At 42.1% G+C, this 26,110-nt stretch overlaps 2 protein-coding genes across 14 annotated transcripts in view; one reads left to right on the top strand and one right to left on the bottom strand.

Annotated features, from left to right (window-relative positions):
* The window catches only part of CNOT8 (CCR4-NOT transcription complex subunit 8), a 68,954-nt gene that overhangs the window by 15,108 nt on the left and 27,736 nt on the right, over window positions 1-26,110 (top strand). For 5 of the 10 annotated variants that reach the window (XM_073802744.1, XM_073802741.1, XM_073802742.1 and 2 more), the window contains exons 3-7: window positions 11,445-11,629; window positions 12,808-13,001; window positions 15,046-15,207; window positions 15,943-16,087; window positions 16,778-16,888. In XM_073802744.1, the coding sequence (XP_073658845.1) occupies window positions 11,513-11,629; window positions 12,808-13,001; window positions 15,046-15,207; window positions 15,943-16,087; window positions 16,778-16,888 (729 nt within the window). In that variant the 5' untranslated portion in view covers window positions 11,445-11,512. Of the gene's footprint in view, window positions 1-11,444; window positions 11,630-12,807; window positions 13,002-15,045; window positions 15,208-15,942; window positions 16,088-16,777; window positions 16,889-17,205; window positions 20,102-26,110 lie in introns of those variants that run through there. The other 5 variants (XR_012330929.1, XM_073802740.1, XM_073802746.1 and 2 more) reach the window with 5 other exon arrangements.
* The window catches only part of GEMIN5 (gem nuclear organelle associated protein 5), a 40,658-nt gene continuing 36,133 nt past the window's right edge, over window positions 21,586-26,110 (bottom strand). For all 4 annotated transcript variants that reach the window (XM_019924795.3, XM_019924794.3, XM_019924793.3 and 1 more), the window contains exons 25-28: window positions 25,300-25,462; window positions 24,166-24,670; window positions 22,715-22,811; window positions 21,586-22,151 (exon numbers count right to left, since the gene is read on the bottom strand). In XM_019924795.3, coding sequence (XP_019780354.2) covers window positions 21,984-22,151; window positions 22,715-22,811; window positions 24,166-24,670; window positions 25,300-25,462 — 933 coding nt within the window. In that variant the 3' untranslated portion in view covers window positions 21,586-21,983. The remainder of the gene's footprint in view (window positions 22,152-22,714; window positions 22,812-24,165; window positions 24,671-25,299; window positions 25,463-26,110) is intronic.

Here is a 26,110-nt window from a genome sequence, read left to right on the forward strand (position 1 = left end):
AAATTTTATTTTGTACAACTTGTTCCTGTTTTTCATCATCTCTCCTTTTAGAGGTACCAATATTTTTTTCAATATTCCAGATATTTGCATAATGTATATGTTCCTGGCCACCCAAGTCTGCCTCGTGCCCTGATCAAACCTTTGCTACCTCACCTCCAAGGCCCGCCTTAATCTAGCTCCTCTCATATAACATTATTCCTCACTACTTCCTATTTTCCTATGCTCTAAGCATCACTGTCATGTGCAAATATTTATCGATTGCTACGTACAGAAAAATTTTTTCTATTTTCTGTCATGCCTACCTCCAAGTAATTGCTTATACTAATCCTCCCACCCAGAATTTCTTTCCTTATCTTGACCACTACTCTGCCTCTGGTTCTTTTTTTTTAATATATAAATTTATTTATTTTATTTTTCGCTGTGTTGGGTCTTCGTTGCTACACGTGGGCTTTCTCTAGTTGCGCTGAGCGGGGGCTACTCTTCGCTGTGGTGCACAGGCTTCTCATCACGGTGGCTTCTCTTGTTGTGGAGCACAGGCCCTAGGCGTGCGGGCTTCAGTAGTTGTGGCACGTGAGCTCAGTAGTTGTGGCTCCTAGGCTCTAGAGCGCAGGCTCAGTATTTGTGGCGCACGGACTTAATTGCTCTGTGGCATGTGGGATCTTCCCGGATCAGGGCTCAAACCCATGTACCCTGCATTGGCAGGCGGATTCTTAACCACTGCACCACGAGGGAAATCACTTGTTCTTTTCTTTCTGAACTTTCTTAGCTTATGTGTTCAACACTCCCTAGAGTAGCAGGTAATTTTTTCTGTAATCAGGTCAAATAGAAGCTTTATGTATCTTCATGGCTCTAATAACTCTCACACATAGTAGGTTCTCAGTAGAGCTGCACAAACGAGAATATCTCTCTGGTCCTCTGGGTTTTCTCTCCATTCTAATTTTGAGGACTTGCTTAGCTTTCCTGTTATTTCAAGGTTGTGTAAGATGGCCCCTCCCTTAGCTGATCTCCTTTAAAGGAGGAGAGGCCCTGAGATCCTGGAAGAAGGTAGATCTGGGTTCAAACTGAGCACTGCCACTGACCAGCTTTGTGACCTCGGCCTCTCTGAGTCTCAGTTTCTTCATCTGTCAAATGAGCCAGTTGGATTAGAGGATCTCTGAGGCCCATTCTATTTCTAATGGAGTTGAGACTTATAACTATGTTTACCAATTTTTCTGGAATATATCCCTTATCCCACAAACAAACACATCTGGTTAGAAACTTCAGAGATATTCTGAAGCCTTTGGATCCCATTGCTCCTAGAAAATGACAGAATGTTACAGAAGTTCAAAACAAGATTCTCAACACTGGTCACATTAAGAAAAAAAAGAAAACCTCACAGGGGATTTTGAGATCTGGCTGTAACACCAGAGATGGGTTTGTTACATTCACGAACAGGGAGAGGAAGGGACAGCTAGAGAAGAGAGCTTTAGAAGTGACCAGAGAGTCCCAAAGTAAAAGTTTTACTCTTAGCTATATTGATGTGCTCTCTTTCCATTGGCTTGTATTTCTGTTTGCCTTGCTCTGTAGAGACAGAGGTCAACTTTCTTCTTTATAAAGTACTGAATATTCAGTTAGCAGCTTTGATGAGTTTCACAGTAACAAAAATCGAAAGTAGTGGCAAGTAACTCTTAGACCCACCTAGTAAAATTACCTAAGTTGTCATCAAATATTTCCATAGGCGACGTATTTATCATGCCTGGGGGAAGCTAGCTTTCTTTTCTTTTCTTATCAAATTTACTGTAATTCAAATAAAAAAAATTAAGATGTCTCTGCCTTTACTCCATTCTCTGACCCTGAGAGTCAAGGTCATCTTTTATTTATTTATTTATTTAATTTTTGGCTGTGTTGGGTCTTCGTTGCTGCGCGCGGGCTTTCTCTAGTTGTGGCGAGCGGGGGCTACTCTTTGCTGTGGTGCGCGGGCTTCTTGTTGCGGTGGCTTCTTTTGTTGCAGAGCTCGGGCTCTAGGTGCGCGGGCTTCACTAGTTGTGGCACATAGGTTCAGTAGTTGTGATGCACAGGCTTAGTTGCTCCACGGCACGTGGGATCTTTCTGGACCAGGGATCGAGCCTGTGTCCCCTGCACTGGCAGGCAGATTCTCAACCACTGCGCCACCAGGGAAGTCCCTATTTATTTATTTTTTTAAGGTAATCTTTAAAAACATAGATCGGGGGACTTCCCTGGCAGTCCAGTGGTTAAGACTCAGCGCTTCCAGTGCAGGGGCCACGGGTGGGTTCAATCCCTGGTCGGGGTATTAAGATCCCACATGCCATGTGGCCAAAAAAACCCAAAAACACAAAACCAAAAACAAACATAGATTGGATCAGGTCATTGCTGTAAGTAAAATCCTTCTGGGTTTCCTGATGCACTTTGAACAGAGTGCAGTTTAAAGCCTCCCAGCCTTTAGGCTCACTGGGCCTCTGCTTTCCTGTGGAGCCACTCTGCCTTTGCTCCACCTCTTGGCGGCTGCCCTGGCCTTTCACTACCTCTAACACAGAAAACTCATTTCTAATCCTTTTACTGCTTCCAACTGCTCATGCCTCTCTCTCTCTCTCTCTCTCTCTCTCTCTTTCTCTCTCGTTTTGTCCTTCTTATCTCTGCCCAAATGCCACCTTCTCAGAAAGGTCTTAAGTAATTGCCTATATCGTCCCCCAATCTAGTTATTCTCCATGACTTTTACCTCATTAGTCTCCTTCATGACGGCTATCAAAATTTTCATTATCCTTTTATTTCTTACTTGAATGCTTGCTTACTTGTTTTATTGTCAGTCCCTGTCACCAAATGTTAAGCTCCACCAGGTCAGGAACCATATCAGTTTCATTCACTAGTGCATCCTCCAGTGCCAAAATGCAGCCCTGCCCATAGCAAATGGACCATAAACACAACTGATTGGATGAACACCCAATGCCATACTGGACTGGAAATCAGAAGACTCAAATCCTGGTCCTATCTTTGGGAGCTGGGTAACCTAAAATTATTTAATTATTGTGAAATTAGGGGACTGTATTAGTTAGGACACTTTGATGGACCCTCTCAGCTGTGGAAATAAGTCTTATGATTACTATTGGTAGATTTTGAAATGTTGTTAGTTTAGTAGACTCCAAGGGAGAAGGAAAATCAAATGAGATACAAATAAAATGATACCTATTTCTGGATTTTAAAAAATGAACTCTGATTTCTCATCTAATCAGAGATCAGAAGGTTTTTCAGGTTGTAATAAAAAGATCAAAATAATACTCAAATGCTTAGTCATGAAACATGATCTTTGCTTTACATTTAGGGGAAGTTTGATGCTCTGCTGATAATTGTCAAGAGTCAGAAGGTTTTTCTATTATGTAGGAAAAGCAGGGACAACACACTTCAAAAGCAGGAAATTTATCCAACTATACCAAGGAAACCAGACAGCTGGATGCATCTTCAGTTGAATGTAAAGATATATATATATATATATATATATAATCTGATTAAAAAACATCATACAAAGTGACAGACCTTGTCTAAGCTTGGGGCAGTGGGTACTGTAATGGAATGGAATTAATCAGCTGACAGGCATCTAGGTGTGTCAGCACTCTACAAATGTTTTTGAGATTTGGGCTCATATAGCAGTACTATATGCCTGGAGGCATTTACCTTTTTCTCCATTTTCAAAATATTTCAAACCCAAATATGTATTTTAGATTTTATCTTCCTGTACGTATTCCAGTTTAAGAAATTCATCTTGTTAGGTTTATTTAGAATTGGTAATAACGGAAAGGCTTGGCTGGCTAAGGAAATCACCCTGTGTGGTTCTTAAGGAGACCCGTTTTACAACCAATGTTTTCCTCAGTTTTTTAAAACCTGTACTCTCCCAGCTGAGATGATGTTTAAGCCTTACTTTCTATAGTTTGTAGTTCACAAGCAATATTTTTTTTTCGAATGTGATGTATTAATGAATATATTCTACTCCAACTACCTTCTTATTTGTTTGGGGCCTCCCTCCCATCAGGAATCAGTGATTTACACAATTGTTCTAATTTTGCAATAAGAGCAGCATAAAATCCATTGTTTGCAACAGACACTCCAAGGTCTCTGGAAACACAAGCCATCATTGTGTTTGTGTTACCCTTGTCTTCAGTGACCTGAGAAATGAACCATCAGTTCTGGGTGAGGGTGCATTAGGGGGAAGGATATGGGGTACGTTTCCTGCTTGATTGTTTCGGTGCACACCAGGCCCAGTGCTGCAGGAAAAAACAGGCTGCTCTTCATGCGACTAGCTGCTGATAGGCCTACGCTCTCCTGAATGTAATTTCAGAGTGGATTACAGAATATTAGAAACTCACAGGACAGGGGGAAGAGAGCGGCTTACCTGCTTTCTCCATCACAGTATTGCTGAACAGAATGACAAGGGTGCTAAGTCTGCAGCAGAGCTAACAAACACTGAATATCTCGGGGATAACAAACTGAGACAGGCCAGAAACAATTATCTATTGAATACACTTATGTATCTTCTACAGTGTGGGGTGGTTTTTCCATTTATTAACGCAAACATCCGCTGATACAGTCATATCCGTATGTTGCAGATAAGGAGACAGACACTCATGTGAAGGGGAGAAGGGGAGGAGTGTTCAGAAAGTGCATTTGATGGCAGTGGAGGCTGGGGTGGGGGTGGTTCACGTCCCTGGAGACTAGCTTTTGGGAATCCAGGTTGGAATTTGCCGCTGAAGACTTGCCCTGCCTCCAGTCTCGGAAACGGAGGTAGGATTTTGCAGAGCCTCTTTAGGGGGAAATGGTTAAAAGTAGGAAGGTGCAGGGACTTGGGGGTGAATTTGCTATCCACTTAACAGCCCCTTTCGAGGGAAGGCATCAAGGAGTATGACCACAGCCATGCTCTGGGGAGTCCGCACCTTCTCTTAGGGACAGGGTGGAGGTCTTGCGCGACTGACTAGGAGGGCGGCCCGGAACTGATAGCTGTGTGCGGGAGGTCAGTGCTTTGTCTTCTCTCCCACCACTGGAGAACAAACGCTGCTAAGGACAGGCGTTGGCGAAGAGCTGTCTTTCCAAACAGGATTCACAGAGAATAGGAGGGCGGGTGGGAGCTTTGAAGGAACCTCCTAATATAGGCCTGGACCCCACTGGTCTCTCAATGAAGATCTGGCGAGCTCGCTTAGCGTCCGCCGGGTCTCGGACCTTCTCGGGAAGCGGGAGGGCGCCAGCGCTCCTCCTGCGTCTCCCCAACCAGGCTGCATCTTTTTTGTAACTCGAGCTGACCCTAGCGGGCCGGTTGCTATGGTAACGCTGCTCGCTCAGCTCCCCGAGGCTCGGAGGGGGGAGGCGGGCCTTGGCTGACGTCACCCAGACTCGGTTTCGGGGTGCTGCCCCACCCCCAACCCAGTGTTTGCCAGAAAGGAAGCCGTATGGTAGAGGTTTTGTAAGTGAAGGTCCAGGGGGCCGCATTAGTACAGAAGGAAGCGGTCAGGATCTCCCCTAGCGAACCTCCTCCCAACTCAGCTTCCGCCGATTTTAATGGCCCTTCAAAGAAGGTAGACGGGGAGGTTGCAATTTGGAGGATTTGGTCAGACGGGCCACGCCCTCTCCTCGGGCTCAGATAGGCCACGCCCACCACGGGGGGGGCTAGTTCTAGACCACGCCCCCTGTGAGCGCACAGAAGTAGAACCGAAATGGAGTAGTGATCCTGGTGAATTGAACCAGCGAAACTAACCCAGCGAAGGCCGTAGGGGGCCGTATTTCACTTGCGTCGTCTGAGGTCGCCCCGCCCCGCCGTTTTCGCGGCGCCCTCTTGGTTTTGTGCCTGCGCGCCGCTCCCGCGAGCTCACAGGTTGGGCGAACACGCACGGAGTCGCCGGGGCGCGCAGAAGGGGAGGGGCAGGCAGCGTCAGGCGCGCGCCCGCCTGGAGCGACGGGAAGGGAGCAGGCGAGTCGGGAGGATCGGGTGGGTAGAGCGGTGCGGCCAGGTTGTTTGGAGGGCCGTGCGTAAGGTCGCTCTGGGCATGAGGGCGCTCATCTCACTGAGCCGCTCGGTTCCAGTAGCCGATCCGGGGCAGCGGGCGGAGAGCACCGGGTCACGCAGCTCCCGGGTAGTCTGTCCGCCAGCCCGTCTGCCCGCGCTTCGCGGGCCCTGCCGGTCAGGGTAAGCGGGCTCCCGCTTATCAGAGAGGAGCGTGAGATGAGAGAGTGTGGGAGGCCATCGGGGGCCTGCGGGAGGAAGGGGAGTGGGAGCGTGCGAGAGGGACAGGGTGTGTGAAAAGAGAAAGAGGTCCGTCGAATAGTAGTCATAATAACCACCACTACCACACGATATTAATATTCTAGTGATATGTGCCAGCACCTTATATGCTTCATTCTGTTACCCCCTACAGCAGCCCTCCGAGGTGTGCACCACCATTAGAGGACCCATTTTACAAGAAGGGAAAACTGAGGCACGAGAGAGGTTAAGTAACTTATGCAAAGCCACACAGCTCGTCCGTGTCCTGGCTTCGAACTTAGGTCTCTCTGTCCTTAAGGCATGCAATTTTAAAACCTTCGTTTTACAAAAAAAAGGAGTTAGGAGGAGGAGAGGGACGAGGGTGTTTTGAAGAGGGAGAGTGATCCTGAACAGGAAGAGAAGGATGACGAGAGACGGTGTGAGTCAGAGGACCTGACTTTGGAACCTTGCGGGCTTTTCCCTTTCTTGGTTCTTGCGTCCCCGCAACTTTTCCTTGCTATTCGGTGGCTTTATGAACCCGAGCTCTTGGCTCTGGAGGAGCCAGCTCACAGGCCTGGGCCCCATGGGTGGTTTGAAGATCTGGTTGAACTGCGGTTCGGTCGAGGGTGGTGTCTTGGGATACTGTGTTTGGCGGGGATGGAGGACTGCGGCCCCCGCGGCCGTGGATAGAAAGAACCCTCTTGCAAGCGGCTGCCATTTCTTCTGAAGTGCTGCTACTTCCTTTTCCATCTTACCCATGCGCGGCAAAGCCTTTGTCCGGTCGTCTAGAGTGGGGAAGTGATGTTTATTGTTTCCTTGCACTCTTAGCCTTAAACAAAACACAATCAGAAAAACCAAAACATGCTTTTCTCCAGCAAGGTCTGGCACTCTGGATTGCTTGCAGAGAAAGCTTTCGGTTGCCTTTATCATTTACTTGCTCTTCAGAGCTTTTCTGGGTTAGTAAGCAGCTCTGTTTTGGAGAAGTTTACACTGTAGATCATTGGGGGGCGAACTGCACAGTTTGTTCTACAGATGAGCGCAGGGCAGAGACCTCAGTAACTCCTGGGTGACCTTCTTATACGGTGTAGTACTGGGAAACAGCAGGTATCAGGGCTTGTATTTTGCTTTCATGTAGAGTAGCTCATGTGGCAGTCAAGTTTTCAAGTCAGCCTGCAAGGCAAGCAGTGCATGCAACCAAAATTATCCTTAACAATTCCTTAGGAAGGTGTGGAGTGGGAGGTGGCCATAGTGTTTCTCAGTAAATCCAGCACAGTCATTTTTCCTTCTGTTTTGAAACTTGTTACTATTTCTTTGGTTGTAACCCAGGTAGAGTAATTAGGTTTACCTTTAGGGGCCATGTTGCACAAATAAACATAAGTGAATGGCATAGAGTCATTCTGCACTGTGAGGTGCACTGTGCAGTGCTGGCTCTGAGAGGCTTAGAAGGAGGAAGACTAATAACCAAGGGGAATGGTATGTTTGTGATCCCCATTTTAGGCTCATACTGGAGCATGTGCTCACTGAGTGGAAAGTGGCAGGCAGAATTGCTAGTATTATTTTATTATTATTTCTTTTTTGGCTAGCATATCCAGTAATTTATGCTAAGTTAAATGTGTGCAATGTGATTCCTTTTCATTGTTTGTGTGGCACTACATTTGGGGCTTGCAAGTTTTCCTAGGTAAGGGTTTGGTGGAAGAATATCTTAAATGTTTTGCCACTGGTCTGGTTTTGACTTCCTTGTTTGTCAAATATGTATACAATGGTTAGCTTTTAAAAATAATCCCCAAAAAATTTTAAATTATAGTTGATGTACAGTGTTATATAAGTTACAGATGTACAACATAGTGATTCACAATTTTTAAACGTTATACTCTATTTACAGTTACTATAAAATATTGGCTATATTCTCTGTGTTGCACAGTATATCCTTGTAGCTTATTTTTTACATAATGGTTTGTACCTCTTAATCCCCAACCCCTATATTGTAAAAAAGAATTTTCTTGGAAATGGAAGCCATGGACACTACCTTTTAAAATTGTCTCTGCATTTCAGTTTTCTTATCTGTAAAATGTAGAGAAAGATAGTACTGTACAAAGTTATTGAGAGTTTTCTTCACTGTTATTTTGAAGTAAACCCCACATTTCATATTGTATCACTTATAACTCTTTTTCATTATCTCTAAAAGGTAAGACTCTTTTTTTAAAAAAAAACCATAACCACAGTATAACACCAGAAAGAAAAAAAAAGCAAAATAAGCAAAACCCTGCTTGTCTCAAAAATGTTATAATTTTTTTTTCCTATCACTTGTTTAGAGCAGGGTTTAATTTAGGTCTGTATGTTTTGATTGACTGATAGATCTCCTGAGAGTCTTTTACTTTTATTTCTTGTAATTTATTTGTTGAAGAAGCTGGGTTCTCTAGTTTCGTATAGAAGTTTCTGGATTTTGCTGATTGCATTTCTCTGGTGTCATTTAATATGTTTCTCTGTCTGTATTTTCTGTACATTGGTAGTTAAATCTAGAGGCTTGGTCAGATTCAAGTTAGATTTTTTTTTGGTCAAGACTGTTTCATAGTGGTGATGTGTTGTTTTGAGGCACATAATACCGGGTGGTCTCTTTTTGTGATGATTACAGCCCTAGTGATTATTTTAACAAGTTTATTGAGATATAGTTTACACACTATAAAACTCACCCATTTTCATGTAAAACTCAGTGATTTTTAGTAAATTTACTGAGTTGTGCAATAATCATTTTAATGGAGTTTGGGAACATTTCTGGTCACCTCATGAGGTGAGATACCTCATTCCCATTTATATAACTCTCAGTCCCATCCCACCATGTAGTCTTTTCTGCCTTTATAGAGTTGCCTTTTCTGGAAATTCCGTATAAATGCCATTATGATTATTGCCCAGATCTCTAAGTTCATTAGGGGTTACAAAACGGTGATAGTCTGTCATTCCCTATTTATTTTTATTTATACAACTTTTATAAAGAGAAACTTTCCTTCAACTATTTGGTTACTTGGGGTTACAGTTTATATAGGAAAGACAAGATACATATTTTTAAAAATAAGTCCATTCATTAGCATTCTCCAATGGTGGCCAAGTAAATTTATTTTCTTAGTTCATTATGAACTCCTGGATTTAAATCTGTATCTGAAAAGTGATGCATCGTAGTAATTATCCATAATGATGTTCATATCATATTTTATTTGACGAGAGGGAGCCTCTTCATATTGTTTCCTGAGTTCTTCTGATAAAACCTTAAGAGCTTCTTAGCTGGGGAGCCTTGTTCTAAGGGTTGAATGTAAATATCTAATTGCCCTCTTTTTAAGTCTGCTCTTTGCTGCTTGGAGGCCAGAGACATTTTTGCTTGAGTCCCTTTAGTTGCTTTTGCTTTTATGGAGATGTTTCAATTAGTGATACCCACTTCCCCTAAAGTAGTTTATGGTTGTGTTTAAAGTGACACCAAAAAGGGAGTGCATTGTTTCAGTTAGGGAAATAAGGAAGCGAAGTGGTACTGATTTAACATTAATGGGCATAGAAATGGTTTTATGCCCTTTTGCAGGGGAAAACCTTAAGCATGGTTTAGAATCTAAAGTTCTGAGCCCCAACATTTTCTTTTTTGTCTTTTTGGCCTTGCTGCGTGTCTTGTGGGATCTTAGTTCCTCGACCAGGGATTGAACCTGTGGCCCCCTGCAGTGAGAGAGCTGAGTTCTAACCACTGGGCAGCCAGGGAATTCCCCCAACATTTTCTTAATTATGGTCAGATAGGGGAATTTACTACACACTCAGTCTGAACTTCTGCCATTTTCTGATGTTCTTGATTTCTTCATCTGCATGCCTTTCATTCATGCCCATTGTGTATAGAACAAAAATGAGAAGAAATGGATTCTGCCTTTAAGAAGTGTTCACCCATATTTGTTAGGAAGCTACCACAGTCTACTTAAGTTTCAGAGTAATTACAGTAAGTCTACTATAATTTCAGAGAAGCATCTGTAAAAACGTAGAGTAACTTGAATAAATGAAATCTTCAAGGGTTGGTGACAAACCAATAGATTGTTTTCTCAGAAGTGTCTCAGAGAAATGATGCCACTTGAGAATGGCAATTTTGTTTTGATCCAGATTCTTACTGTTGTATCTGCTTATCTTGAAAGTAGAAAGCAAAGGTTCGTTTTACTCTTTCTAGGAATTGTTCCTTAAATATATGCGCTGGAGCCCACTCTTACATTGTGTTGAGGATCTGTGCGTGGGCTTGCGTTTTAAGGAAATCCACTTATGATAAGCTCCGTTTTGTCTTTTTATAACTAAGCGTATCATTGCTATAATAACAGCATTACTCTGAGGCTGAACCATGTTGAGTTTTATTGTGTAGAATACTGTTGCCTCCCCAGTTTCCTCCCAGAATATACACTGTAAATCATTCTGCTTCTGGTTGAATTATCTATACCTGCTGTCTTCTCTATTTTTATTGTTGAATTGATACTTAGTTTCTTTATAATATTGTATGTTGAAAAGTAGACATTAATAAATTCTGATTTTCATTGTGGTTGTTCAACTTGGGATTGGTTTTTACAACTTACATCTCTCACTTCATGATCTATTTGCCTCTAGTTGTGTTTGACTTTTGGATTGTCGGGAAAAAGAATTTCCTTTTTTGGGGGAGTGGAGGGGCAAGTCCCACGTCCGTATTCATCGTATGGTGTTAGGACTTCAGTGTGAGAGTTCAGGTCCACATTCTTTCAGGCTTTTGGAGATCCCAGTACATTTAAACTGGCTAAAGTGATTCCTTTAGAAATGTTTCCATGATTTGGTCCCTGTGCAAAGTGATGTGAAAGTCATGGTAAGGGCATATTTGTGTCAACAGGGGACTATTTTAGTCTTTAGGTAGTCTGGAGGGGGCTCAAAAACTGGTTTAGGGCAATGGTTTCATTTCTGTGCTAAAGGGTAGCTTGGGCAAAAGTTTCTTCATGTTTCTTAAGTAATTTTATTTTCTTCAGGTTAAAGAACTGAGGGAGGGAGAGTGAGTGTGTGTGTGTGTGTGTGTGTTTGTGTCTGTTTTGACAAAGGCAGGTTCCCTCATCATATAAAATGGAGAATAAATATAATAGTCCTAATGTTTTAGCTTAAGCTGATGAAGTGATGGTAAAATACTGTTTTGATATCTTTGTTAATGTCTTAATGCCAGTATGTAAATTAATGTGATTTCAAAATGTGTTTTTGAATGTAGATCAGATCAACCATTGACATAGTCCCCTCTAACATAGTCAGCTGAAAGCGACTTCAAGTTTCTTCAGGATGCCTGCGGCACTTGTGGAGAACAGCCAGGTCATCTGTGAAGTCTGGGCCAGCAATCTAGAAGAAGAGATGAGGAAGATCCGAGAAATCGTGCTCAGTTACAGTTATATTGCCATGGTAAAGAGCTCTACTCTGTTTGACTCACCTTCTGGTATGGACTTAGGGAATATTTAATGGGAGATTTTTGAAAGAAATGATTATACTAAAGCCATGGTAAATTAAACATGATGGAAGGTTATATTGCTTTTATGAAACATCAAGGTAGCCTGTGTGTCTGAAAAGGATGTAACCTCTAGTATCTAGTGTTTATGATGTTACTTTTGTCTGCAAGTCTTTAAGCAGAAGTTGTCTCAGTGCATAGGGCACATCTCCACAGGTATGGTGAATTTGACTGGCAGCGTTAAAGCAGTTTTTAAAAAGTAGTTGCCAACATTTAAAAATCAAGAGACCTTACTTAAACTCCAGATTTCTGGTGTCTCTGGAAGAAATGGACAGATCTGGCATTATAGGGTCTACATTCCTGCCTGACACTGAGTGGCTGGAGGGAGGCACGTATCATAGTGATATCAAGAGCCTCTTTTAGGGGTGGCATGTACCCTTTAGTTTGCTCCAGTCCCCATTACTTATAACCATTTTAATACCCTGCACACTTTACTCTGTTACGTTAGCTGCCTGGAGTTTGCAACTCCTGCTGTGGAGGGAGTAGAATTATGTCTTTAGCCTGGTATTCAGAACTCTCTTTGATCTTGTTCCAGGCTTTTTACTTTAAGCCAAACGTGGCTATTACTTTTGTTGAATGGCTGTTTCACTTTCCTGTATTTGCATTTTTATTTATATAGTGTTTTGTTCTCAACCTAGACTGTTCCTAATTAACTGTATATGAACCTAGAATGTTCTCTTTTTTTTGGCGGGGTGGGGGGCGTGCTGCGTGGCTTGTGGGATCTTAGTTCCCCAACCAGGGATCGAACCATTGGACCGCCAGGGAATTCCCGACCTAGAATGTTCTTAATAGACCTAGAGTTAGTCAACTACTTCTATTCACATCCTGCTTAGGATCTCCAAGTTGTTGTGTAAAGCTTCATGTTTCTAGTGCTCCTTCTGTATACATCAATGAAATCAGTATTTTAAGGTGAATTTTTGTGCCTGAGCTTGGGGCTTCTCACGTAACTTTTATAAATTGAGGTAAAATTTTTATTTATGAATGGTCAAGTCAGCATTCAGTGTTTTTTGTTTTTTTTTTTCCAGCATTCAGTGTTTTGTGAAACCTTACAATGACAGATTTTTTCCTTTTCTAGGACACAGAATTTCCAGGTGTTGTGGTGCGACCCATTGGTGAATTTCGTAGTTCCATAGATTACCAGTATCAGCTTTTACGGTGCAATGTTGACCTTTTAAAAATTATCCAGCTGGGCCTTACATTCACGAATGAGAAGGGAGAATATCCTTCTGGAATCAACACTTGGCAGTTCAACTTCAAATTCAACCTTACGTAAGTGTCTGAGACACTTCTCAATGTTATTCTTAGATTTGCTACATTTGTACAGACTGATTTCTAACGGATTTTATTAATTTTAAGTTTTGTTTTCACCAAACCCAAGTAGGGGGTTGGAGAGAGTAGTCAAGCAGAAGGTGGAGTAAAGAATCTCAAAAAGTAAAGTCCCTCTTAAAGAACTCTTACAAGTCGACAATAAAAAGACAGCCTAATTAAAAATGGGCACAAGGGGGCTTCCCTGGTGGTGCAGTGGTTGAAAGTCCGCCTGCCGATGCAGGGGACGCGGGTTCGTGACCTGGTTCAGGAAGATCCCACATGCCGCGGAGCGGCTGGGCCCGTGAGCCATGGCCGCTGAGCCTGCACGTCCGGAGCCTGTGCTCCGCAACGGGAGAGGCCACAACAGTGAGAGGCCTACGTACTGCAAAAAAAAAAAAAATGGGCACAAGGACTTCCCTGGTGGCACAGTGGTTAAGAATCTGCCTGCCAATGCAGGGAACACGGGCTTCAGCCCTGGTCCGGGAAGATTTCCTGTGCCGTGGAGCAACTAAGCCCGTGCACCACAACTACTGAGCCTGTGCCCTAGAGCCTGCGAGCCACAGCTACTGAGCCTGCAAGCCACAACTACTGAAGCTCGCCTGCCTAGAGCCTGTGCTCCGCAACGAGAAGCCACTGCAGTGAGAAGCCTGCACACTGCTACGAAGAGTAGCCCCTGCTCGCCGCAAACAGAGAAAAGCCCGTGCGTAGCAACGAAGACCCAACACAGCCATAAATAAATAAATAAATAAATAAATAAATAAATAAATAAATAAAATGGGCACAAGATCTGAATAGACATTTCTCCAAAGAAGATTTAGAAATGGCTAGTAAGCTTATGAAAAGATGGTCACCACCATTAGTCATTAGGGAAATGCAAACCAAAACCATGAGATACTACTTCATACCCACTAGGTGGCTGTGATCAAAAAGACATAATAACAAATGTTGGTGAGGGTGTGGAGAAATTAGAACTCTCATACATTGCTATTGGGAATATAAAATGATGCAACCTCTTTGGAAAACAGGCAGTTTCTCAAAAGGTTAAAAATAGAGTTACCGTATGACCCAGCAATTTCCACCCAAGAGAAATGAAGACATACACCCGTGTAAAAACTTGTATGTGAGTGTTCATAGCAGCATTATTCATAAAGGCCCCAAATTGGAAACTGTCCAAATGTCTGTGATCTGAGGAATGGCTCTATGTGGTATATCCCTGCCATGGAATGTTACTGCACAGTACAGAGAGATAAAGTACTGACATATGCTATACATGGATGAGTTTTGAAAACATTATGCTAAGGGAAAGAAGCCAGACACAAAAGATCACATTCTTAACCACTGCACCACCAGAGAAGTCCTGCTGTTCATTAAATAATGAGAAAATATGGATCTTTCATAATTAAGATACTTATTTTGTGGGGCAAAAATCCCATTTTTCTTTCTGTCACAAGTAAGATTACTTTGTGTGTTTGCTAGAATACTGGAAGGAATGAATTGATTTATTCTTAAATTATGAAAGTATTTCAAGAATACTTACTCTAGGGACTTCCCTGGTGGCACAGAGGTTGAGAATCCAGCTTGCCAACGCAGGGGACATGGGTTTGAGCCCTGGTGCAGGAAGATCCCACATGCTGCGGAGCAACTAAGCCCGTGCGCCACAACTACTGAGGCTGTGCTCTAGAGCCTGCGAGCCACAACTGCAGAGCCCGCCTGCTGCAACTACTGAAGCCCCCGTGCCTAGAACCCGTGCTCCACAACGAGAAGCCACTGCAATAAGAAGCCCACGCACCACGACGAAGAGTATCCCCCATTCGCCACAACTAGAGAAAGCCTGCATGCAGCAGTGAAGACCCAACATAGCCAAAAATAAATAAATAAAATATTAAAAAATTAATTAAAAAAAAAAGAATACTTATTCTATAATTTATAAGGTGATGGTAATATTGTTGCCCACTACTTCTGTTACCTTACCAGCAGCTAAGAAGTAAACACCTTCTCTTTTTAGAGAGGACATGTACTCCCAGGATTCCATAGATCTCCTTGCTAACTCAGGACTGCAGTTTCAGAAGCATGAAGAGGAAGGGATTGACACTTTGCACTTTGCAGAGCTGCTTATGACATCAGGGGTGGTTCTCTGTGACAATGTCAAATGGCTTTCATTTCACAGGTCAGTCTCAAGAGAGTGTTTCTCTCTTCCTTTGGAAGCAAGAATTGAATTCTTATGTTATTTTTGCAGTCCTCTTGGCACTCTTTTGTTGCTCACTAGCAGTTATAAAGTTGAAATGGTAACAGTTGCTCACATGTCAGTTTTTTAGAAAACACTTTGGAGCGCATACTGGTTTCTTTCACACAGTACTAGGCTGTATCATGTGGCTGCAGTGGGCATATGTCGAGTGGAAAGATGGAGGGTGGGAAGGATGGAAGTACTTGGTCATCTTTTTCTTGTCATTTAAATGGCTGGCCTGGAGTTTCCCGGTACTCAAAAGCCAAATTCCCCTTAGGAGAAGTTATTTTACCTTTCAATACCTTTTCTTTTCTTTTGGTCGCCCCGCCTGGCTTGTGGGATCTCAGTCCCCAAACAGGGATTCAGCGTGGGCCACAGCAGTGAAAGTGCCAAATCCTAACCACTAGCCCACCAGGGGACTCCATACCTTTCAGTACTTTTGAATTTTTGATGAATAAAACCCACATTTATAAACCCTTGGGTTCTCTTATATATCTCCCATATTAATCTGTTATGTGGTCATTTAGTGGAAAGTGCAGAGGACAGGATAAACTACTTTGGAAAACTGAAAGTTCCTAACATGAGGTAGCATCGTAAGTTCTGAGAAATAAAGCAGTTGAATGCTGGGGCCTGTTAACTCCTGCTCTTTCACCTTACTGCCTCATTCTCTCCTCGTAGTGGCTATGATTTTGGCTACATGGTTAAGTTACTTACGGATTCTCGTTTGCCAGAAGAGGAACATGAATTCTTTCACATTCTGAACCTTTTCTTCCCATCCATTTATGATGTGAAATACCTGATGAAAAGTTGCAAAAATCTTAAGGTACACAATATTTTTCTTAATAGTAGTAACGACAAGACAAAAACGCAGACTTGTCATTTTGCTTTATTGCAGTTTGTTCAGCATGTGTCCTTGAGTACCTGCTAGGTGCCAGCATGGTGCTAGACAGGGTATATGTAGAGTTGATTGGCAGAGGGATTTGTGTGGTAACTGTCTTTAACCTGGGCATGAAGGGAGCCTTCTGCTACTGTCACCCTAAGGCAGGCATTCTTCACTTAGGGCCCACGAACCTAGTGAAACAGTTGGAGACATGAGGTATATGTATGATTTGCTAGGAATGAGGTCTACAGTGTACCAGACTCAGAGGGGTTCTTAGCTCTAAACAATTTAAGAACTCCCTCCTCTAATAAATTGTTGGTATAAGAGGTTTGCCATCTAGAATTGGATTGGCATTTACTATTTCCCCAACCTTGTTTTACAGCAGTGAGGACTTTCAGGGGCGGAGGTCTGACAAAACTAACGATACAGAAAAGAATGAAAGGAGTGAAAAGTGGAATATAACACAGTGTATCATTTGGAGGGCTAAAAAGGGGATACTGCTGGGGAAGACCTGTTAAGTAAATGGCCTGTTCCTACTTCCTGTCACCACAAGAAGTAAACTCAAGAATAGACATAGTTGACTCCAGTAGAGAAGTCGGGTCTGTAATATATTTGTTTTCCTTACATCTCCAGGGAGGTCTTCAGGAAGTTGCTGATCAGTTGGATTTGCAGAGAATTGGAAGGCAGCACCAGGCAGGCTCAGACTCACTGCTAACGGGAATGGCATTCTTCAGGATGAAAGAGGTAAGGCAAAGGTTTTTTGGGCTGAGGTTTGTTGAAAATTTATAGTTTCTCTTGGAAGTTGGTGATCACCTTGAAAGCAGTGGGTTTTTTTTTTTTTTTTGGTTGGTTTGTTATGCGTGTGTTCAGTATATTAGATGTGCTTTGGGAGGCAAAGAAGCATTCTGAAATGGAGGTCACTCAAAAGTGTACTTGGTGTTCCTAGCACCTCTCATCCTTGCAATTATTTGCTTTTCTTCTGATTTCTAAAATATGAACACATTTGTGAACCCACCCACTTATTTTATGCTAAGTTCTATTAATTATCAAATGTCCCACAGCTAACATCATATTCAGTGGTGAAAAGCTGAAAGCTTTTTCTCTAAGATCAGGAACAAGACAAGGATGCCCACGCTCTCCACTTTTATTCAACATGTTATTGGAAGTCCTAGCTGGAGCAGTTAGGCAAGAAAAAGAAATACAAGGCATCCAAATCAGAAAGGAGGAAAACTGTCACTGTTTGCAGATGACATATATAGAAAACCCTAAAGACTCCACCAAAAAACTGTTAGAGCTAATAAACGAATCCAGTAAAATTGCAGGATAAAAGGTTAATATAAAAAATATGTTGTTTCTATACACTAATAGTGAACTATCAGAAAGAGAAATTATGAAACAATCCCATTTACAATTGCATCAAAAAGAATAAAATAACCTTGGAATAAATTTTACCAAGGAGGTGAAAGACCTGTATACTGAAAACTCTAAGACATTGATGAAAGAAATTGAAGAAGACACAAATAAATGGAAAGATATTCTGGGCTCATGGATTGGAAGAATTAATATTGTCAAAATGTCCATACTACCCAAAGTAGCCTACAGATTGAATGTAATCCTGATCAAAATTCCAGTGGCATTTTTCACAGGAATAGAAAAGATAATCCTCAAATTTGTATGGAACCACAAAAGACTCCAAATAGCCGAAGCACTCTTGAGGAAGAAGAACAAAGCTGGCAGCGTCATGCTCCCAATTTTGCCCTCTGAGGCACCTTTGGCAATGTCTGGAGACATTTTCGGCTGTCATAACCTGTGGGAGCTGGGTTGTGTGCTACTAGCCAGGGATGCTGCTGAACATCCTACAGTGCTACAATACACTGGACAACCTTCCTCGATGCCCCGCAGAGAGTTATCCTGCCTAGTAGTGCCCAAAAGGGTGAGATACCTTGCTGTGTATGTGCTTCCTGTCCATTTTCTCACTTGTAACAACCTATTATTATATTACCCATTTTATGGATAGGAAACCGTGGCTTAAGGAGCGTTGGAGTGATTTTTCTAAGATCACACAGTGAGTCAGTCTGAGTCTAGAGCTCAAGCTCTTCACCATTGCACTACCTGTTAAAGAGAAGGGAGGAGATAGAGGCAGTTGTATTAAACAGCAACAGCAGCACAGGGATCCTGGCAGTAAAAACTCATGGAAAGTGGAAGTCTCTTCAGAAAGGGGAGCCTATGTAGAGAGAAAGGAGCATGAAAAGACTGTGTAGGAAAGGTCTGGAGCCTTTCTTTATGAAGTTAGTTTCTAGTTGGCTAGGTTTTCAAGGCTTTAAGAGAGCTGGGAGGTGTTGATGTAGTAGTATTGCGGCTTGGCCTGATTCTTGGCATGACTCTTGGCATGATTCTCACCAGGGGTTCTCTGTCCTATTCTGCAGTTGTTTTTTGAGGACAGTATTGATGATGCCAAGTACTGTGGGCGGCTCTATGGCCTAGGCACGGGAGTGGCCCAGAAGCAGAATGAGGATGTGGACTCTGCCCAGGAGAAGATGAGCATCCTGGCAATCATCAACAACATGCAGCAGTGATGGCGGCGAGGCTCTGCAGGGTGGGCCTGGTCCCAGAGTGGTGCTTAACGTGCTGACTGTGTATACTTATCTTCCTCCCCAAGAGAAGACGCTTCTTTTGAGCAAACTGTACCTACCATCTGCGTTGACAGAAAGACTTTTGTTTTGCTGAAGACAAAAGATGTCTTTTAGATCCGGAAGAAGGGAGTTTGCTCTGAATTTGTAAACACGTCTTCCCTGTTCCTCATCCCTAAGCCTCTCTTCTCCAGTTGCCTCCTGCCACCAGCATCCATGGCTCATTTGACACCTTCTAAAATCCAGGACAAGTCAGAAACAAACTAGTAAAATGTATATAACTCCTACCTGTGTCATTCTTTTTCTTTTAAATTTGTTGCTAATCTCTGAGGATGAAGACTTCTTGCTGTGATTCTCAGATGAGCTGAGGGCTTCAAGGGAAAGTGGAACCAAGTGGTGGTCTTGTGAAGTGGGTTATAGATGTTTAACCTTTCCTTTCCTTCCTTTTCGTTTATTTTGACCCTTCTCGAGGACATTTGCTTTCCTCACACTTTGTTGGTCTTTATGTATTATTCCGTGGAAATGAATTACTCAGTGCTGAAATACGAAGACCAGATAATGAAAACTTTCCTTAAAAACAAAATTCTACTGAATCTGTCTACCCTTTATTCACAAGGAACTCCAGAATGGGTATTAAGTTAAGCACTTTCTTTAAGTCTGTGTTCCATTGCGCCACTGAGATTTGCTGTCACATGTGCATCATTTGAAATCATTTTAAGTTTTCATTTCATAAAATACCTTGGATTTGATCCCGAAGGAAACTACTAAGAGCAGGTTTTTGGATCATAATTCTGTTACATTTTCAGTAATGTGATTTCAGATGGCCATCTGTATTCTCCTGCCTCTCTTCTCTGTTTTCCCTGCCTTTCCTTTTCAGCAAACTGAGGAGAAGTTAGGTAGATGGATTATGGTGAGTACCAGCAATGTGAGTCTTTAAAAAGTTATAGTGGTTACATGTAAACAGGACAGTAAGGAATTTGGTTTATAGGGTTCTCTTGGAGTAATATCCCACAACTGGGGTAGGAAGCTCAGGACTGTGATTTTTTTTTTTTTTTTAAAACTAGTCATTTAAAAAGTACACTGTATTGTTTTTTGAATGACTACAGTATGGACAATTTCAAAAAACCAAAAACTCCTTTGGAATAGTGGAAATGAAAACTGGTAACTCACTGAAGTGGTTGAATAGTCTTGCATATTAAAAGCTTATGGAAAACTCAATTTAAAATGATTCAAAAGTGTCAAGTATTATAAGCTGGTATTTAAGATGCTTGTAAATATTATTTATGTTTTTAATTTTGTAAAATAAAGATTTCTTTTTAACCACTGGCATGAAGGTTTGGTCTTTCAAAGCTCTGAATTGCTGGCTTTAGAAGACGGTTGTTCGCTGTCAGTGATATGGAAGCATCTTGTCTGTTCCCTATCTCTTGCCTTCATTTTCCACAAGTTGGCTTGCATTACAGAATGTCTCACTTTGTAGGAAGCTTTCAACGAGCAGCTGTGTAAGCGGAATTGTCCCTTTACTTCATACGCCTCGCTGATTATTGGGCCTTACTAGGAAATCAGTTTTAATTCTACTTCCTGGTGCTACTCCATGATATACGGCAGATTCACTTATTAATTAGTGGACTTCTTTTGGATAAATTGAACGTCTGATATCCTAAACTTGGTTCAGGACTTTGTTTCCAATCCTGTCTGTTGGCCCAAAAATGTGGGGTTGTAAGAAGTCAGGTACAGGAGCAGATCTAGGATTTTGCCTGGGATGTTCACATACTGGAAGAGATATATTTATCGTAAGATTTGTGGTAAAGCAGCATAGGTCAGTGGTTCTCAACCAAGGTGCTTTAGCATGCTGGTGACTGTGAGCCCTCCACATATATCCTTAACAAATTTGGATTTAAAATAGGTGTTTATTTTTGCCACAGTTGACAACAGGCTTACTGACATGTCAGGAGAAATGTTGAGATGAAGGGTTGAGGAACTGAGTGTTGAGTAGGGGGTGTGCTCATTGCATGGGAGAGATAAGAAACAGCTTATTAAAGTGGTGCTAAAGAAAGGGGCGCAAGTGTAGTAGAACTGTAAAGAACTTTGCCTTGTGTATATATATGAGTGTATGTAGGGCTGTGTTAGTGGTCATCCTCAGAAAGGGATGGTCCTGAAGAGTAACCAAGAGAATACAAACTATGGGTGTAATTCAGCCCCTCCATATACAGTAGTCTCCCCTTATCTGCGGGGGTTATGTTTCAAGACCCACAGTAGAGGCCTGAAACCATGGGTAGTACTGAGCCCTGTAATGTATGCTTTGTGGTTTTCCTATACTAATGGGCAAGTAGTATATACAGCATGGGTATGCTGGACAAAGGGATGAGTCATGTGCTGGGTAGGACGGAGTGGGACCGCCGTGAGATTTCATCATGCTACTCAGAATGGCCACAGTTTAAAACTGTAAGTTGTCTATTTCTGGAATTCCCCATTTAATATTTTTGGACTGCTATTGACTGGGGGTAACTGAAACTGTGGAAAGTGAAATCGTGGCTGACGGGGGTGCTACTGTACTGCCAGATGTTCTTGAATTCCTGTGTTCTGCTAACGCAGTAAGGTCACCTACCAATCACAAGCCTTAGTTGTCAGCCAGTGCTGGTATCAATGACCTCAGTTTAGAGTTCTTTAAGTCTAAGCTATTGATGAGCATTCTTTCTGTTTCCCAACTTATTCAGTTGAAAGTTTCCATTATGTGCCTATTAGATACTAGACACTCTTTAGTGAGTGCTAGGGGTAAAATAGTAAAGGGAAGACATAATCTCTACCCTCAAACAAGAGTGTACATGTTTATGATCAGGCAAAGCATTTATAAAGGTAGCTTGTGTTTAAGAATGTAACACTTTGGGTGATTAAAATAGTTTCTCCTCTTTGGACGAAACCTGCATAAGGCTTTAGAGATTATCAACAATCACTTTGTAGGTGTTAGTTCTGAGTAACTACTGCTGGCTTTTCATGATCTTTCTTCCAGTAGGAAACCACAATTGAGTCCAAAGTCAGATTTCATTGTGTTTAAGTGTAGAGTTGATTGAAACTTGACTCTCATTTGTATTATCTGGATCACTGCAGAAACATACAGGGATCAAAGTGAATGTCTGGCGAGGTGTAAATGCAGAGGTGAAAGGTGTTGGATGTTTTGAATTTGGCACAGTTTCTTAGAGGTCCTTGAAAGTTCACGTGCAGAGGGTCTGGTAGTGTCGTTTGTAAACTTTAGTGCTGCCGTATTTCTGAAGGAGCTCTTGAGCCTGTTGCTGCATTTCCTGGGTCACGAAGCCAGAATATTGGGACCCGATGTGAAGCAGGATGAGGCAGCACTCCAGCACATCTGGGAAGGGCCAGGTCTGAAAGATGACACGGGGATAAATAAGGAAGCATTTGCAAAAAAAAAAAGCCACAGACACCTGCACAGAGGCATGAGTGTCTCAAGTCTTATCTCATGACACTTCTCTGGCACGGTTGAGCCATTTCTCTCCTAAGACTTCATCAGTTACTCTAAGGAGAGATGATACTCAAAACTGAGATGTCCCTCTCAAATGACACAATCTTTTTCTAGAGCCCTACTCAAATGAATTTAAAACATGATGCTTCTGTTACTACTAGGGCCACATCCAAATATACCTATTCATTTGTAAGCAACCAAATACATGGTACCAACTGTAATTTTACTTTACCTCGTCATTAGAAAATTTGTTACATTTCTTTGAAGGCTAAGGTATAAAATTGCTTGTGGTGTCAATAATTCTACTCCCACAAAACATTTTAGCTCACCAAAGGCAACTGGATCTTCAATTTTTAAGCACATACAAATGTGTACAGATTTCAGATGACATTAAAGAATTTGGTGTAGTCAATTGATAATATAAAAAGTAATGTTTTACCAAATGAACTGCTATATAAATCTTACCTTAATACTCTCGGGAAACTTAGCTATTCTCTCATTGGCCTCTGTAATCCTTTTGGTTAATTCAGGCAAAGAAACTGGTTCATTTTTCTCTTCTTTACTAGTGATAATAATAATAAAAAAAGTGCAAATTATACGTCTTGCCCCTAACTTTTAAGTCTATTGTCCTGTAAATAAAATTACTTTGTCACCTGGGTCTTTATCTCTTATCTTTAAATACAAAGGCTAAGAGAAGGGAATTTAATGTGATGTGATATAAAATTTTCAAAATGCAGTCTTGTTCCTCACCACTTTCCAAATTCCCACTTCTTAGACATAGAGCTCCAATGAAAACTAAGGACCTTTAGGGGATTCAGTCTGCAGCCAAATGCAAAGGGCTTGGACTTCTCTGGGGAATGGGTTAGACAGAGCCTGGGTTCCTACCCTCAGGGTGTGTGGATGCACATTTTTCTGGGAAGAGTGTCTTAAGCTTCTCAAAGGGGCCCTCTGATCCAAAGGTTAAGAGCCGCTGGGTTAGAGAACCTTTTTGTGTTTTTCTTATTACTAAAACCAAACATAAAGCGCTGCCTAGAGTGTGGTAGCTCACTAGAGAAGTAACTCAAAACTCTGACTCAGGATTTCACTTGTAGTATTTTTAGAGCAACAAATGTAACTTTAATTTTTAAAAGTTTAGTAATAATAGCTGTAAGTTTATTGACTGTGCTAGTTACTATATTTTAGGCCCTGTGCTGCGGGGGGACATAATCAAGGTAAAAGGCACTCGGCATAACAACTAATCAGTAACTGTTAATCACTGCAAATGCCCACAGCCAAGTGCCCTGTGATAATGCAAAAGGGCTCTAAAGTGATTAATAATCATCTATATCTACCTGGCCCTTATTTTCAATGGAAATGATTAGGATGCTGCAGCAATCTGATCATTTGGGATTTTTTACAGTTTAGTGTGTAATTCTGTACACTACGCTTTTTGTGTATTTTTTGGGATACTGCTTTCACTGATGAGGGTGCGGGTTCAATCCCTGGTTGGGGAACTGAGATCCCATAAGCCGCATGGTATGGTGAAAAAAAAAGAAAATCAATGGTTTTCATTAATGATGCAATAATGCAACTCCCTATTTTACATGATTGATGATTTAGGAACCTATTGCACAAAAGTAGGATTTTATTGTACTGTTGTTATTAACAATATTTGTGATTCTGTTTAATTCTCAAAACAAGCAAGGATGGAGTTGGTACTCCATTTATGGATGAGGGAACTAAAGCTCAGAGACATTAAAGACTCCTGCCTGAGGTCACTGAACAGGGCCAGGATTGCAACCCCACATCTGACTTCAAAGCCTGTGCCTTAATGACTGCATTGTGGTGCTTCCAAGTGACCTGATCAATCTCATCAAGTACTATGTGAGAATCCAGCAGGGTATTTTAGTTCCATGTTGTATTGAATCAGTACTTACCACTGGTTCTGGGGACTAGAGAGGGACTGTTCTGCTTCCTGTTCAGGTTCATTCTTATCAGGGCCATTTGCTGTGGATTTACAAAGCTGACTCTTCTGGTGTAGGCGGATCATTTCTGCCAAAGTCTCTTGGACTTCAGCAATGGTTCTCTGTGCATTTTGGAGACCAGCGTGCTCTTCTGAAAAGAGCTCCTTACAAGCGTTCAGCATTTGCTCACCTTCTTCTGTGAGTCTCACGTCTAGTTCTAGAGTCCTGCTTGGCTCTGGCTGGGAAGCTTTGGGGTCAGTTTCTTCAGGGCTGACATTGTCGAGCTGTTGGCTCTGCTCAACAGAGGTTGTCCTTCTGTGAGCAGCCCTTACCCAGACGCTGGATTCGGGGCAAGGCCCGGAGAGAGACCACCAGAATTCATACAGACGTCCATAAATAAAAAAGGCCTCCAAACTTTTGAAAGCTGGTGTGGTGGGGGACTGATGGTCACCCAGTTTGTCTCTTAGGTGGTCACAGCCTAGGAGAGAAGAAGAGGATTTAGGGTTGTTCATTTCTTTTATCTGTCCGAAATCTGGCTTCCTGCCCACATGTTGTTTCCTGTCACCCAAGAGGCATATCAGATCCCAAGAAACAGAGCAGCAGTGATCCATGGGACCACATGCTTTCCACCAGAAGCCAACCAGAGCTAAACATTTCTTGGCCTAAGGCAGTGTCCTCATCGCTACAGGCCATTTAAAGCATGATAGAAAAAGTATTTCATCTGTCCCACTGAAGGCTCTGGGGGTAAGATCCCACTGTGTCTCTGAAAAACCACAGTGTTTTAGGTTAGTGACTAATTGTGCAGCTCAAGGAATGTCTTCTCCATTTTTAATAACTTGTGAGCACACTGCTATTTCTCTAGAGCTGTGTGTAGGAAAGTATATAGGAGGCAGTGAGGTAGGTAGGTAGGACCAGGTAAAGGAAAACAGCTTAGTCATTCTGGCTACCTCTTAAGGAGGTTGGGTAAGAGAATTCAAACTTCCTACTATATGACACACTGGCCCATGTCTGTCTTTCAATAACCTAGGTACTCCTGGTGCCACAACACTGGCGGTGGTTATATCATCCTTTAGTGGGTGTGCTCCAGCAGAGCTGGGGGTCTTTTACCCTCTGGAAGAAAGGCTGAGTGCACTTCCTGCATGATGGTGAAGTTTCCTGAGTTGTAGCTCCGGATCACAGCCCGAAGCAGTCCTTCCACAGCTGCGTCCCAGGAGGCCACCTGCTGGCTTAGCACTGCCAAGGTCAGGTCATGGCAAATGTGAAGCAGGAGCTGGAGAGAGGAGCCAGAGACTCAGTTAAACATCCTCTCACATCAGGCACTGGGAATGACACCAGAAATGTTCCTATTAACTGCATTTGGGAAGCACACACAGTCCACAATTAAGAAAGGTCCTCCCTATCTCCACCACCCATTTTTGCTTCCTCACTGGAAACTTTCATATTTAGTTGTACAGCAACATACACTGTCTGGTGTTAAAGTCTGTTCATGCTAAGAAAATGCCTTGACATTTGCTAAATGCAAATTAAAACAAAAAATTAAAATTAAAACAAAATTTAAAAAATTAAACAAAAATTAAAACAAAAAGTGAGTTTCTTGAACTAAAAGCTGTAATTAAAAAAAATCTGGAGTGTAATGAAGATTTATCAATTTTAAGTGTGCAATATGATGAGTTTTGACAAATACATATATGTGTGTGTGTATATATACCTGTATACAGGTATATATACACACACACATACATACGGTATAACTACCACCAAAATCAAGACATAGAACATTTTCATTGTAAGATACTCCTTTGTGCCCCTTTGCATTCACCTCCCCTCTCCCCATCCCTTGGCAACCAGTGATCTAGTTTTTGCCAGTATAATTTTGGCTTTTCTATAATTCATATGAATGGAACAGTAGAGTATGTAG

Source organism: Tursiops truncatus, chromosome 3 (genome assembly GCF_011762595.2).
Source record: "Tursiops truncatus isolate mTurTru1 chromosome 3, mTurTru1.mat.Y, whole genome shotgun sequence".
NCBI classification, from domain to species: domain Eukaryota; kingdom Metazoa; phylum Chordata; class Mammalia; order Artiodactyla; family Delphinidae; genus Tursiops; species Tursiops truncatus.